Here is a 15,778-nt window from a genome sequence, read left to right as displayed (position 1 = left end):
TATTTCTTACGTAGACAGAGCCGTCAGTCTTCAAAGACTGAAAGGTTACATTCAGCTAAATGAATCAGACTGAATGGCTTATATATGGTAATTGGATGTAAATAAGTGATAGCGGTTTGCTAGCCCATAGCCTGAAAGAAGAATACCAAGTTTATTATCCTCTCCCTTGTAAGAGATAGGAAAATGAATGATTAAATTGCACGAAATATCTTTCAATACTTTATTCCGCTTTGGGACTACTGTAAGTATACAACAGTTAATTAAAGGATAAAAATTAAAATAAAAACACAGACAATGTTTTGAATAATTTATATACTAACAAACTTTTTACAAATATTATTTAAAAACTTGGTGAACAATTTTTTAGCGGGAAATGCAAAAATAAGTAAAATATATCTCCTAATTTTATTTATAGCAAACATAAGTACACAATTTGTGTTCGCATCGCATCGTTCGCATCCTCAATGCTTTTAATCTGCGCTGCCTCTTTTATTATGGATTTTCCTTTTAATTTTGGTTGACTGGAAGAAATCCCGATTGGGATATGTCCGCCATTGTACATATTCTTCTATATCCAATGACTGTTTTATTTTTGTTATATGTGCAATAAAGAGTTTACAAACAAACAAACAAGTACACTTTTAATTTAAAACAATATGCAAACATAAAAAAATTGATCATATCTATACAAATTATACTTACAAATAATAATACTTAGTCACGTTTGCTGATCAATTTTTTTATATTTGTTTTTGTTGGTCGAAACTTAATTTTTTACTATCTAAAATAAATAAATATATACGGGACAAATTACACTGATTGAGTTATTCTCGAAGTAAGTTCGAAACTTGTGTTACGAGATACTAACTCAACGATACTATATTTTATAATAAATACTTATATAGATAAGCATCCAAGACCCAGGACAATCAGAAAAAGATCTTTTCTCATCATGCCTTGACCGGGATTCGAACCCGGGACCTCCGGTGTCACAGACAAGTGTACTACCGCTGAGCCACAGAGGCCGCCAAAAAAATCGTTGCGTTATAAATCAGCGCCTATATACCTAACTAAATTTAAAACAATACTGGTCCCCTCTCTATATTTTCATCGACTATATAAAGTCCATAGTCATGGTTTATGTCAAAACTTCGACGAACCTGAAGTTAGACATTCAAAAAACTGTTAATTATTTACATATACATATATTGATGGTCTGTGGCGCAGCATTGATACGGTTGTCTGTGACACAGGAGGTCCCGGGTTCGAATCTCGGCCAAGACATGATGAGGAATGATCTTTCTCTGATTGGTCTGGGTCTTGGATGTTTATCTAAATAAGTATTTTTTTTTAATAAAATATAGTATCGTTGAGTTAGTATGTCGTAACACAAGTTTCCAACTCACTTCGAGGCTCACCCAATCTGTGTAATTTGTACGTATTTATATATTTATTTATCTTATTTACTTACTTTTTATACCGTCTTTTCTCATAGGGTAATATAACACGTTACACGATATACCTATATACTATGAGGTAGATATGTTAGCTACACATAGCACAAGTACATGGTTAAGTATTTTAATGATAGACAGAGCCAACTGTCTAGAAAAGACTGCATGGATTCATTGAGCTGATAGGCTTGATATTAAAATAGTGACAAGTTGCTAGCCCATCGCCTAAAAGAAGAACACCAGTTTTATTAGCCTAGCCTTTAGTCGGCTTTTACGACATCCATAGAAAAGAAAAAGAGTGGTTCTATTATGTTTTATATTAGTGCCGGGAACCACACGACATATATTATTATAATGGTTTTGAATTAAACTATAGTTGTCACAAAAATAATTTGGGGGAGTCATCGTCATTACATTCATTAAAAAGAAACACTATTAAGTACTAACTAAAATTTTTTGAACAAATTTTTATGATGATATTTACGACACCATTTTTGTTAAATTCATTAGATAATACATTATTATATCACAAAATAAAAAAAAAATATTATTTTTACAAAATAGAAAAGGCTGCCTTTTGTGTCCTGCGCAAAAGGCGGCTTTTCAGGTAACTTCTAACGATTGCCTATAATATGACTATATGCTTATATCTGACTAGCTGTGCCTGCGACTGCGTCCGCGTAGAATAGTTATTTTGGGCATCATTGAAGCCCTCAAGGATGCTTCTTCCCCGATTTTTTTCACATTTTCCATTATTTCTTCGCTCCTTATAGTTGCAGCTAGACGTTATCGGAACATAATAAAACTGTAACTGAACTTTGTCTGTACATTGAAGATATTTAAGAAAAAAAATATAAGGGGTCTTTTTAGGGTCAATAGAAGCCAAAAATTTTTTTTTTTTTAATTTTTGTTTGTACGCGCATCACGCAAAATCTACCGAACGGATCTGAACGAAATTCGGCACAGATATAGTTAGTAACCTGGATTAGAATATAGGCTACTTTTTATCCTGAAATTCTATCCCAAGGGGATGAAATAGGGGGTGCAAATTTGTATGGAACGTATTTACGCGCGATGGCTTGCTAGCGTATTTCATTTCATGTATAAGTTTGGTGTTTCTATACCGATTTCGATGATTCTTTTTTTATTGAATAGGTACTTATATTAACTTTTAAGAATTATGAATGAGTGTGAGTGTTATTGGTATTATAAACATCAGAGTAAAGAAATATAATCAGAAATCTCCGAACTGCTAAGCTATTAGGAATTACACGTGTTATTGTGAGTCAACCATAAAAGATAGACTTATGCTGTCGTGGGATATTTTTTTAATAATTTTATGTAGAATATTTCCGTTATACATGGTTTTGCTGTATCTTTAACCATTAAGGGTGCACACGCGACGGAAGCTTAAAAAATCAAGTAACTTCTCCCGTTTTCCCAACATTTCCTTTCACTGCTCTGCTCTTAGTGATTGTAGAGCAATGAAAAGTATACTATAACCTACTCAGGAGTATGAAGAATAACTGTACCAAGTTTCGTTAAAATCCGTCAAGTAGTTTTTGTTTCTATAAAGAACATACAGACAGACAGACAGACAGACAAAAATTTTACTGATTGCATTTTTGGCATCAGTATCGATCACTAATCACCCCCTGATAGTTATTTTGAAAATATATTACATGTACAGAATTGACCTCTCTACAGATTTATTATAAGTATAGATATAGATAAGGAAGATATTGTGCTAAATAGCCAAAAACATTATACATATCCTCTTTTTTAGCATAATCTACTAAAAAATAATATGTACGTACACACGCGAACTATATGTCTTGACCAAGCATTATATCTTCCAAATACTATATTTTTCTAATATTTTAACTTGTCTTATTATTCTAGGGCGTGGTGTCTTCTCTTCTACCCTCGAATATTAACGTTCTAGCAGGAGATTTACTGTGATCACGCATCGGCTCGTTGGAATATATAGACGACCGTGAGAAGTTATCACAAAGAACTGCAATCTGGAATGGAATTGTAAGGCTGATTAAGGTAACAATAGTTTGAACATACGTTCATAAATATAATCACGTCTATATCCCTTGCGAGGTAGCCAACGGTCTTGAAAAGACTGAAATACAACGTTCAGCTGAGAGCATTGAGATTAAAATTGTGACAGATTACCTACTAGCCTCTAAGAAGAATTCCCAGTTTCATAGTCCTTTAACGACATCTATGGGAAAGATATGGTTTGAAACTCTGGCAGATAAAATATTTTTTCGTGATACATCTATCCGCTTTCATGCTGGTCTGATAGCGGTAAAAAAAAACCATTGTCTATGCTTCTTTTTCCGTGCAGAGCGTAAAAGCCAATCAAGAGAAAAGCTTAGAAATTTAGGATTATATTTTTAGGCGCTGAGCCCGCAATCTGTCACTTTTTGAATCTCAATGCCATCATTAAATAATATTTAATGTGGTCTTTCAGTCTTTTTCAGACTATTGTTTGGAAAAGACCATCCCATATAGTAAAAAGATGTGTATGAATGTATCTAAAGCTAGTTCCTGAGTTGGCCAAGTGTCTTGCCGCTCACTTTTAGAATAGTCATACAAAATCAGTGTGTTCCAAATCAAAACCCCTGAACAAAACAGGATCGTTGCAAGAAGCAAGCGTCCATAGACTACGATGACTTTCAAACCATCAGGTGTGTAAAGCTTAAGAATAAATAAGATAAACTAAAAATAAATAATCACTGTACAATACATACATATACATATGGTCACGTCTATATCCCCTGCGGGGTAGACACAGCCAACAGTCTTAAAAGGACTGAATGGCCACATTCAGCTATTTGGCTTAATGAAAGAATTGAGATTCAACTGACAGTGACTGGTTGCTAGCCCATCGCCTAAAAAAGAATCCCAGGTTTGTAAGCCTATCCCTTAGTCGCCTTATAGGCGATGGGCAGTCTTGAAAAGACAGAATGGCCACGTTCAGCTATTTGGCTTAATGATAGAATTGAGATTCAAATAGTGACAGGTCGTTAGCCTATTGCCTAAAAAAGAATCCCAGGTTTGTAAGCCTATCCCTTAGTCGCCTTTTACGAAATCCATGGGAAAGAGATAGAGAGGTCCTTTTCTTTTTTGAATTGGTGCCGGGAACCACACGGCAATAATCGCTGTACAAATCTTAAGAAATATGAAGATAAAATAGAAATGAAAATATTACCGCATAATAAGCCGTGGCCAAGCCGACCCCAAGGCCAAAGAGTACGTCCCACCAGTGGTGCCTGTGGTCTGTGATCCTGGTCAGGGAGGTCAGGGTCGCCAGAGACAGCAGGACGAGCTGCATGAAAGGAACCAGGAGGAGGGTGCGGTGAGACCAGCAGAAAGCACGCCTTTGGAGGTACCACTGAAAATATAAATAAGGATTATGTAAAAATAGAAGTGACTGTTGGCTCCGTCTAGTCTTTAATTTTTTTGTATTCTAAAAAACTATTTTTTGAGGGGTTTTCAATATTGAGTTTTAATTCAAAATCGATTTAAAATAAATTAAGAAGATAACTTTACTTTTTTCAACAAGAAGTTAGGTCGCTACCATACGTAGCAATAAAATTGTTTACTAACTGATTCTCTTGCCGCGTAGATGGTAAAAAGAATTGAATTCAAAGTAAAGGCTTGTAAACTTGGGATTCCTATCTAATCCTAACCCTTAAAAAGGCTAGGAACCAGTCAATATCTTGTAAATATTATGCAAAATATGTGCTCAAAAATACAATTACCGCCAAGAAAACAGCGCAGTAGACGGATAAAGATGTGTGCCCAGATGGGAAGCTGTGTGAGGCGTCGTTTTGAAACCACACTGAGAAGTTAGACGTGCATTTGAAGGAGGTCACGTATTCTGAACTGAAACCAAAAAAACAATAGTACATGTCACTGGATGTGGAATTGTGCAATTATGATCCGATACGGGATAAGTCCTCCTGCAGAGGTTGCAACGTGTAGAAAGGTGAGAATGTAACAGGGACTAACAAAAAAAGCCAACTAGCTTGCATGAACAGAGTTATGAATGTGGATGAAGCGTAGGAAGTATGCAGAGATCGTGGCAAGTGGAAAGATGTAGTCTCTGCCTACCCCTCCGGGAAAAAGGCGTGATTTTATGTATGTGTGTATGTACTAACGTCAAGAGGAAGAGTGACGATGAATGGCTCATATCCCACGAAAGCCTCTGAAGCCTCTGGCAACAGTCGAATCTACAAAATGATTAGCCTCTATTTTCATATTAACAACTAGCTGTGCTCGCGACTTCGACCGCGTGGAATACTTATTTTGGGCATCATTGAAGCCCTCAAGGATGAATAATTTTCCCCGTTTTTTTCACATATTCCATCATCTCTTTGCTCCATATAGTTGCAGCGTGATGTTATATAGCCTAAAGCCTTCCTCGATAAATGGTCTATTCAACGAAAAAATAATGTTTCAATTCGAACCAGCAGTTCCCGAGATTAGCGCGTTCAAACAAACAAACTCTTCAGCTTTATAATATTAGTATAGATGTCCGATAAAATCCAACTACACCTATTTCGCAATGACAATAGTGCAAAGATGGTTCATTATATTAATTCACACTGAACAGTTTACTTTCATATTCACGTAATCACTCAACACACTAAAAACTACTTACTCTTTACAAGTGTCCCAAACATCAGGTCGGCAGATTGCGTTAAAAGTCGGCCTGGGTGATCCAGCTATGCCTTTCATGGCCTCTACCAGACAAAGGTTGAAGAAGAACCCGTACAAATACACCCTCAACAGCCGAAGACAGTGGAAAGAGGCTTGCTTAGCCCTCAAGCCCAGCATGTCTTCATCGGAGAAGATCCATTCTGTTATCCATAACTGAAAGAAGGAGATATTGATTAATTTCGATTGTAACCTAAAATTGTACGATAAGTACTCGTATAAAGTGCATCCCTTTGTCGCCTCTTACCACCAGAAAGTGATGCAGTGGCCCTAATCCAAGAATGCCAGGGATCATAAGAGTAGATATCTCTACATAAAACTGAGACCATTGACAATTTATTCCCGAATTAAGACATTCACAACATTCTCTGATAGACACCGATTTTTTCAACTTTATAAACCTTGTTCATCCTGGTGTCAGTCTCTGTTACATCCTCACTTCTCAAGCCAGGGTTTCGCTTTTGACCGATCGCTCGTAATTTTGCCTTTAACCGGTTCTCCGCTATTTGCTTTGTAAATATTTCATGCTTATCAATTTTCATCCAAGTCTTACCAATGGAATAGGCAGAAGGAGTATTGTGAAACACAGGTCTTTCATGGTAACCGTGTCTCCTGTGAAGGCATAGTCCAGCGCTGGGTCGCGGCAGAAGAAGCCGGCCTTGTAGCTCGGAATGACGTTCAGTTCAAACAGGCCGATGAGAGTTAGCACTGTGGAAAAGATAAAATATAGTTAAGAAATTAATAGCAGAACATTCAAGGCAGAAAGAATTAGATAGAAGCAGTAAAATAGTTAATGAAGTCATCATTGATACACTCCTGCTCCTAGCCCTGGTAATCACACCCAGGGAAGGTCCGAAATCTACCAATGACCATAATCCAGGTGTAGGTATGATCTTCAAGACCTTATTTATCAGGAGATTCAACCATAGCTCAGATCACGGATTTTAAACTATACATAACTGTTTTTTCACATTAGTAGATGAAGTCCATGAAGAAGAAATAAAATTTTAAATCATTTCTATCAGTCCTTTTATACAAGCAATATAAACGACAGGCTCACTAAATCTAGGGGAAAGAAATGAAGAAGTCGAAAACAAAAACAAACCCTCCCTGGAAGCATGATAGTGAAAAAAAAATGTGGAATCAAATCTCGCTGATTTTGATCTTCCACGTGATTTGCATTAAGTGATTTCAGAACACAAAGTGTTTAATTTGATCACCCGAGTGACGAAAACGAAAATGGACAACATTAAGTAAAGTTTAGTGACCATCTGCTAATGATAACCTTTGACAATATCCGTTCAAGTTCAGAAGCGACGTAGAACGCGCGTAATAAATTTCGCGCCGCTCATTTTGCTGTCAAAATGCGTCGGCGCAAAAGACGGCAGTGGTTCGCAATTCGCAAATTGGCCACTCTTCCTGCAATCCCGACATTGACTTTGAACTCCCAAAACAGGGGTGCCAGATTGTTTAATACAGTGGCAATGCCCATTTCAATGTCACGTGATTGTGCAATAAATTATTCTTAGGGTATGCTAAGGCGTGTGGTTCCCGGCACCAATACAAAAAAGAATATGACCACTTCATCTCTTACCCATGGATCTCGTAAAAGGCGACTAAGGGATAGGCTTACAAACTTGGGATTATTTTTTAGGCGATGGGCTAGCTATTTGAATCTCAATTCAATCATAAAGCCAAATAGCTGAACGTGGCCATTCAGTCTTTTCGGGACTATTGGCTCTGTCTACCCCGTAAGGGATATAGACGTGATTATATGTATGTATGTATGAGTACAGCTGAACGTGATATTCCGATCATTTCAAGACTGTAGGCTTTGTCTACGCCGAACATGTGATTGTATGTACTTATGTACTCAGGTCACCCACAGAAAATACAATTACCAGCATTATTAGTCCCTGAAACCCTTTTATTAATTAAACACCTGAAAACCACACGGCAAAGCCTACACCAACTACATTTTATGCAACGACTTCTTAGAAACAATCCACTCTTCTCCTGTCTTACAAATAGCCCTCATCTTATTCGCGGTTCATTCTCAATCAGTCAGTCAGTGTCATCATGTCCTGACGTCACATCCGTTGTCGTAACTAGCAATTTTAACAATGACGGTAGTTTGAAAAGTGCAGAGGATGTGCCCAGTGTAATATCATAAAGACGATCGGAAGATAACTCTAGCTGTTGACGACTGGATTGAGTAACTGCTGTTAACTATTGGATTGAGTAACTGCCATCATGAAGATGTAACTTGTGTTGAACCCTCGATGAGAAAAGGTGGGTGTGGTGTTTGAGAGTTTTCTTATAAACAGACAAACTTTGGCGATAAACATCATCTATACTAATATTATAAAGCTGTAGAGTTTGTTTGTTTGAATGCGTTATTCTCAGGAATGACTGGTTCGAATTGAAAAATTCTTTCTGCGTTGAATAGACCATTTATCGAGGAAGGCTTAAGGCTACTATAAGGCAACTATAAGGAGCAAAGAAATAATGAAATATAAAAAAAAAACTGGAAAAATTATCATTTTTGGGGGCTCCAATGATGCCCAAAATAAATATTCCACGCGGACGAAGTCGCGGGCACAGCTAGTATTAAAATAAAATACCGTGCTAGTTAGCTTTATTTGTTGTTGTTAAAATTATTTAGGCATTAGATTAGCTATAAGTAAGCATTATCGGCCTCTGTGGCGCAGCGGTAGTGCACTTGTCTGTGACACCGGAGGTCCCGGGTTCGAATCCCGGCCAAGGCATGATGAGAAACGAACTTTCTCTAATTGTCCTGGGTCTTGGATGTTTATCTATAGAAGTATTTATTACAAATATAGTATCGTTGAGTTAGTATCTAGTAACACAAGTTTCGAACTTACTTCGAGGCTAACTTAATCTGTGTAATTTGGCCCGTATATATATATATATAAATATATATTATTACTTACCTCCCTACAAACTGATCATAACATGAATGAAATATTAATGAAGTTCATTATCGATTGTCGACCTTACAATTTATAGTCGACCCTGAAATCGATTCGATCAGATACAATTTTACATGAATCGTGGGAATCACAGCCGGTGCCAGCCAATCGGTGTATAAATGAAATGGAAATAACACTAACAAATCCATTGAAGCGATCATAGTAATAATTAATTCTTTGCATGATGATGGAAATTTCAATCATAACATTTAGTGAAGAAAAAAAGGTACTCAAAAACTGTAAACTTTAAATTTGTTGTTGCTGGCAACTTTATAAATGACTATTGCGTACAACAAAACCCTAGTACCAGTCTACTAGAAGAAGAATTACAATAAAAAAAAGAAAGGTCACTTCGGTGTAAATTTCCCCAAATGTAAAGGCTATTCCACAAGTTCGTGTAATCAATGTGGAGTTAATTTGTGCTTGAATAAAAATAATAATTGTTTTTTAAATTATCATTTAGAATAAAGGAGAATAAGTAAACAATATCTTTTGACTTATTTAGTACTGAGCTATATATGTAACAATGCATAATGATGTCAATTTTTATCACTGTTTTTTAAATAATTCAAATTCTTATTTATACTAGGATTTTTTTAAATATTTTTCCTTTAATCTAGAGCATTAATTACATCAACCTGATTTATTTTAAAATAATAGGAAAAATCATGCAATGAAGGGTTAATTATAGATTACTAGCTACCCGCCCCGGCTTTCCACGGGTAACATTAATGTTGTAACTAACAACCAGCTTTCTACACGTTGGAGACCACGTGCGGAATACCCGTGTTTTGACATGCCTGCATTTCACCACGAATTCTATTTTGGAATAACGCGAAGTAACTTATATATTTTCTATCTTATATAAAACTAGCTGACCCGGCAAACGCTGTATTGCAAAAAAAATAAATTTGTATAGAATTATAAAAAAAAGGTTAAGGTTGGATTAGAGGTATGAAAAATAGATGTTACCCGATTCTCAGACCTACTGAATATGCATGCAAAATTTGGTTAAAATCGGTCACAATGTACGTTCCCGTACTCTTTCGAAACGACCGATTCTCATGAAATTTTGTGAGCGTATTGAGTAGGTCTGAGAATCGGCCAACATCTATTTTTCATACCCCTTAGTGAAAAGGGTTGTCCACTCTTAACATTTTTATTTAACTAGAAATTACTTAAAAAAATATATGGCAAAAGAACGTTTGCCGGGACAGCTAGTAAAACTATATACTTAGTTGAACGTGGCCTTTCAGTCTTTTCAAGACTGCTGGCTGGCAGACTGGAATTGCTTCCTACAGCTAGCTAAACAAATCTAACTTAAATACATTATGCACCTGCATTTATGACTGCAAGATAGTTATTTTAGGGGTAGGCAGAGACTAAAAACCTTCCCACTTATCACTATATCTACTTGTACCTACACTTCTTTTGCTTCATCGACATTAAACAATATTAAAACTTCGATACTTACCCACGACATGATCTTTCACCAAAACCAGAAACTTTAAACAAACACAAAATACCAAAGGCAAATTTACAGAGGACGTATTTATTAAAAGTTAGTTGCGTTGCAATGTTTTCTTTTAGTTTCGCTACTCGACCACAGATGGCGCTATGATGCGTTCATTTATAAGATGAGGCTCCACTGCCTGTGCAACATCGTGCATATAAATAACTAGCTGTGCCTTCGTCCGCGTGGAATAGTTATTTTGGGAATCATTGAAGCCCTCAAGGATAAATAATTTTCCTCGTTTTTTTTCACATTTTCCATTATTTCTTTGCTCCTTGTAGATGCAGCGTGATGTTATACAGCCTAAAGCCTTCCTCCAATTTTTCAATTCAAACCAGTAGTTCCTGAGATTAGCGCGTTCAAACAAACAAACAATCTCCTCAGCTTTACAATATTAGTAAAGAATTGGTAAATTGTACAGTAAATTAGGAGAAGGTTTATACTTAGGATTCTTCTTTTAGGCGATGGGCTAGCAACCTGTCACTATTTGAATCACAATTCTATCATTAAGCCAAATAGTTGAACGTGGCCGACCAGTCGTCTTAAATCTCATAAATATATAAATCTGAACAATGTATTCTCTCGTCCACATTCTATTCTAAGTTTAATTAATATTGTGAAGTTGACGTTGTTGAATAAAATGCTGCAGTGCAGTTTGTTACCGCTTCTTCTGCACTGACGCCTTGGAAACGGCAGTAAACTTAGTTTTTAAGTAATTTATTTGACGTCAACCAATGTTGTTAAACCATACGTTTTGACAATTATTAAGCGATATATAGTATCCTATAGTAATGAATAAAAAAATTTGAATTTTTTTGAAAAATCTTTCAAGACTGTTGGCTCTGTCTACCCCGCAAGGGATATAGACGTGACGATATGTAATTGTATATGTACCTATGTTGTTCAGTGTCTCCTGGACGTAAATATCTCAATCCCATCCTTAGCTCATCAGACTTTCAGCTACACATAAATATTATCACGTCTATCCCTTGCAGGGTAGACGGAGCCAACAGTCTTTAAAAGACTGAAAGGCCACGTTTGACTGTATGGCGGAGTTGAGATTCAAATAGTGACAGGTCGCTAGCCCATCGCCTTCTTTAATCCCAAGCTTATAAGCTTATCCCTAAGTCGCCTTTTATAATTGACAGGAAGACACGGAGTGGTCCTATTCTCACTTACAGGGTGTAGGTGAGTAACAAAAAACCTAAGTGTCCCGTAACTTATTAATGTCTTTGTAGGGTCGCATCCATATGTTTATAGCCTAGGTTGAGTATTTCCGCTCGTCTTTTTGGCAAATTTTGACAAAATTAAAAAAAAATGGCGGTTTCCAACTAAAGACAAGTTTCTGCAAGCATTTAAAAAAAACGTTCTCATATTTATCAAGATAGAAAAATAAACACCATTTGCAAAGCGTAACATGATTGAAACCCAATAATAAAACTTTAAATCATAATTCTTCATTAAAATTCGTATAAAATACTGAAATAGAATGTACATCACTAATATAAAAAACAAACTAAGATTTTGTTTTATAAATTTAATATTGTAAAGGTTTTAAAAGAAAAGTTTTTTTTTAATTAAAAGGAATAAACTCAATTACTACAAACTCAACATATTTTGGGACTATGCTTCAGGAGTAACAAAGACTAGGTGCTTTTTTTGGAAATTTACGGGAGCGAAGCACCGCGTAAAAACTTTTTTACCATATTTTATTTATTTACTTATGTATTTTATTAATATTTAAATTCATTCAAAGCAAGCAGTGGTTTGTTTTAGATAACGTTTCAATCACGATCCGCTTTGCCAAAGGGGCAGTTCTTAACTGCGTTCCATTCCACGAACGGTTCGATCATTTTACAGGCAGTCCGCGTATTTGTAACGATCCGTTTTTTTTTTTGAATGGGAATATAATCTGTGTGATTCCGTGTATGGAATAGCGGTATATTGCGATTCTGCGGAATCTGTTTTTAAAGAATTTACAAGGCTTGAATTTTTGCACGCGTAGTACCTATTTAGAGCTAACTTGATTTTTTTTACCCCCATCGGAAATAGCTACCATTAATACAGTTTTAATTATTGGTCTTAAAATATTAGCAAGTTTTCTTAGGATTTGCAAATGAAGTTATCTAAAAAGTAGGTACATTTACCAATTATGTATTTATAATTCTGTAGTTGATATTATATATTATATTTTAATAAAAAGAAACACATTCATTATTTCAGCGTGAATTTGAGAAATAAATAATTAATTATTACCAAAATTTGTTAATTAATGATATTTCATTAAAACTTGACTAGGTAAGTATTTAATTATCTGTTGATTTGAAAGTAACCAAACAGTATGGGGTCTAGTATAGAAAAGATTGAATAATTTTAATTCCACTGACGGCGCCTACAAGGTAATGGTAATAATTTTAAATTACAATAATAATTGGTGATTATTAACGGCGCCTGTATTTCTAAGTATAAAATTATGATAATTAAAAGAAAGTAAGATAATTATTGTAAACAGTTTAGATAGTAATAGGTAGGTATATTTAAATATTTTTAATAACTTTATGATTTTTCTGTGCATTATTAGCATAGAATAGATAATTATACACATTGTCTAAATTGGATACAAGGTATCACTTGATGAGGTCACATCACTTAAATCTAATAAACGAGTATCTACTACCGCTTCCAAAGCGCATGTGTAGAAGAAGCGACGGGACAAACTACACTGCAGCATTTTCACTGGACGTCAATTTCTCTTATCTCTTAAATTCATACTTACCTAATTTGTCTGACACTACTTTGTAGTTCAAGAAAAAATAATTTATAAAAAATCCTTCAAGAACAATATTTTTATATCATCATCACTGTTCCTACTCAATACTTTAATTTAAAAATTGGTGTAAAGAGATAACTGATAAACAAAGAAATATATACAAACTAACTTTCGCATTAAAAGTTCGAATATTGATATTGTAATTTGTATTCTTCGTTTTTTTACCCCCCTGAAAATGGTATGAAATTTGATGCAAAGCAATGACAAATAAAGATTAATCTTTCCGCTTGACAAATCGTCAAATTCGTCGGCAAAATAATTAATAACAGGCCTTCGCTAATTAGAATCTTAACACACTGAAGCCATTTCGTTCTGTGCATGTGGATTTAGGGTTCTGTTATATTTTTGAAATCCCCGTTAAGCAAAGCTATACATCGCACATAAGTACAGGTATTAAATAAAAACGAAAAATTTATGGGCTAACTAGCGACCTGTCACTATTTGAATCTCAATTCCAGCATAAAGCTGAACGTGGCCTTTCAGTCTTTTAAAAACTGTTATCTACCCCGCAAGAGATATATGACTGTATGGATATAATTATGTAACAAATATTGAGCGTGCACCGCCTAAGGCATCATCTTGATTACCACCAGGCAGATTGATGTCCAACGTACTCAAATTATTATTTAAAAAAAAAAAAACATTTTTTTCTCTATTTTTAATTTTCAATCGTCAAAGTATTTTTATGGTGTGTGTGTTTAATTTAAATAAGACTGGATATTAAGATAAAACTTTAAGAGGTAAAAAAATGCATTTAAATTCTCGTGCACAGAATCCGTTATGATATTTCATAGTATTCTTTTTTCTAATTTTAAAATGAGATTGCGTGCGCGCCGCCACATGTACCAATGTGAATGCACATGGTCCATATGTTTTTTACTCGGCTACGTAAAAGGAGCTGTTTTTTACCTTTTCCGAAGCCCACATGATGACTATAAATTTTTATTAAAGCACTTTTAATGGCTCAAAATGCTTTTTAATTGACGCTGTACTATTTTTGAATTAGTTTTGTTGGGTTATCTTTTACACATTATATTAAGTTTTGCTTTCTTCCCAGAGGGATAGGCAGAGAAAACATCCTTCCACTTAGCACGATCCCTGCATACTTACTTCTTTCTCTTCGTTTACTTTCATTATCATTCTTCATTCAAGCTCATCGGTTTTTGGTATTCTTCACCTTCTTGGTTGCACACCTATGCTCATTCAATAGAAAAAATTGATTCACGCTTCTGAGTAAAGTTCGCTGCAAAAGTTATGAGGTCAGACGGGAATCGCTTCGTGTAAAAACCTGACTTAGGCAATCCAGGTTGTTCTTAAGCAGACTCTTGGACTCTTGGTGAGTCTGATTTAGAACATGATCCTGAATATGTATGATGATCTTGAACTCTTGGATCATGAATTATTTAACCTGGTAAGTCCTGGACTTACCAAGATAAATATGGTCATTACGCAAAGGGTTGAGAGAGCTGACGTGTGTATGTATAAGATTAGAGAAATGTCTGAAGATAGTGGTGATAAGTGTATATGTATAAGAGGAATATCTGTCAAACGATTCACTAATCTTCTTCTTCTTAAATTAAGACACCGATAAAAGTTAGCTCTTGCCGGTGAAGTTAAGTGGGGTTTCCTCCATTCAGTAACATTCATTTAAAAAAAAACCTCCTTTTTTGAAGGAAACGGTTTAATATAAAATAAAAACTTACCTACCTATGATGACTGTTGGTCTTAAGTTCGACATACAATTATTTCAACTATTTCTACTTAAGTTGCTTAGAATGCTTAACACATAGATATATCATTAAATTTGAGACCCTGTCGAAATTCAGACCTACAGTCATCTATAACACTACAGTCCAAAATAAAACCTCCTTTTTTGAAGGAAACGGTTTAAAAATAAAAAAAAACTTACCTATGATAAATAAAGGCAGGTCAATGATAAGCGTCCACCAAAAGCTATGTCTTGGTCTGGAGTCGGTCTTCAAATGCTGTGACTCCAGGTCTCGTCTCTGTGAGAAAGAAAAATAAATAAAGCTTAGTAGATGAATAATGATATATATAAGAGGAAGTATGAAAGTAGCGCCAATAAATGTAAAAGATGAATGGTATTAAGCTGGGTTGGTACGGACACATCATGAGAAGAGAGGATGGTCATGTTACTGAAAGAACCTTAAATATGGAAGTGAAAGGTTTAAGGAATAGGGGAAGACCGAAATAGAGATGGATGGATGGCGTAAAGGATAGTATGAGGAGA

At 35.3% G+C, this 15,778-nt stretch overlaps 1 protein-coding gene across 3 annotated transcripts in view; it reads right to left on the bottom strand.

Annotated features, from left to right (window-relative positions):
• Nucleotides 1–3,188: 3,188 nt before the first annotated feature.
• LOC106140323 (phospholipid phosphatase 2) overlaps nt 3,189–15,778 on the bottom strand; it is a 31,119-nt gene continuing 18,529 nt past the window's right edge. For all 3 annotated transcript variants that reach the window (XM_060949476.1, XM_060949477.1, XM_060949478.1), the window contains exons 2-7: nt 15,437–15,533; nt 6,745–6,899; nt 6,136–6,347; nt 5,234–5,357; nt 4,681–4,863; nt 3,189–3,478 (exon numbers count right to left, since the gene is read on the bottom strand). In XM_060949476.1, coding sequence (XP_060805459.1) covers nt 3,353–3,478; nt 4,681–4,863; nt 5,234–5,357; nt 6,136–6,347; nt 6,745–6,899; nt 15,437–15,533 — 897 coding nt within the window. In that variant the 3' untranslated portion in view covers nt 3,189–3,352. The remainder of the gene's footprint in view (nt 3,479–4,680; nt 4,864–5,233; nt 5,358–6,135; nt 6,348–6,744; nt 6,900–15,436; nt 15,534–15,778) is intronic.

Source organism: Amyelois transitella, chromosome 19 (assembly GCF_032362555.1).
Source record: "Amyelois transitella isolate CPQ chromosome 19, ilAmyTran1.1, whole genome shotgun sequence".
NCBI classification, from domain to species: Eukaryota; Metazoa; Arthropoda; class Insecta; order Lepidoptera; family Pyralidae; genus Amyelois; species Amyelois transitella.
The sequence above is the reverse complement of the archived record's forward strand: the minus strand, read 5'-3'. Positions and strand labels throughout refer to the sequence as shown.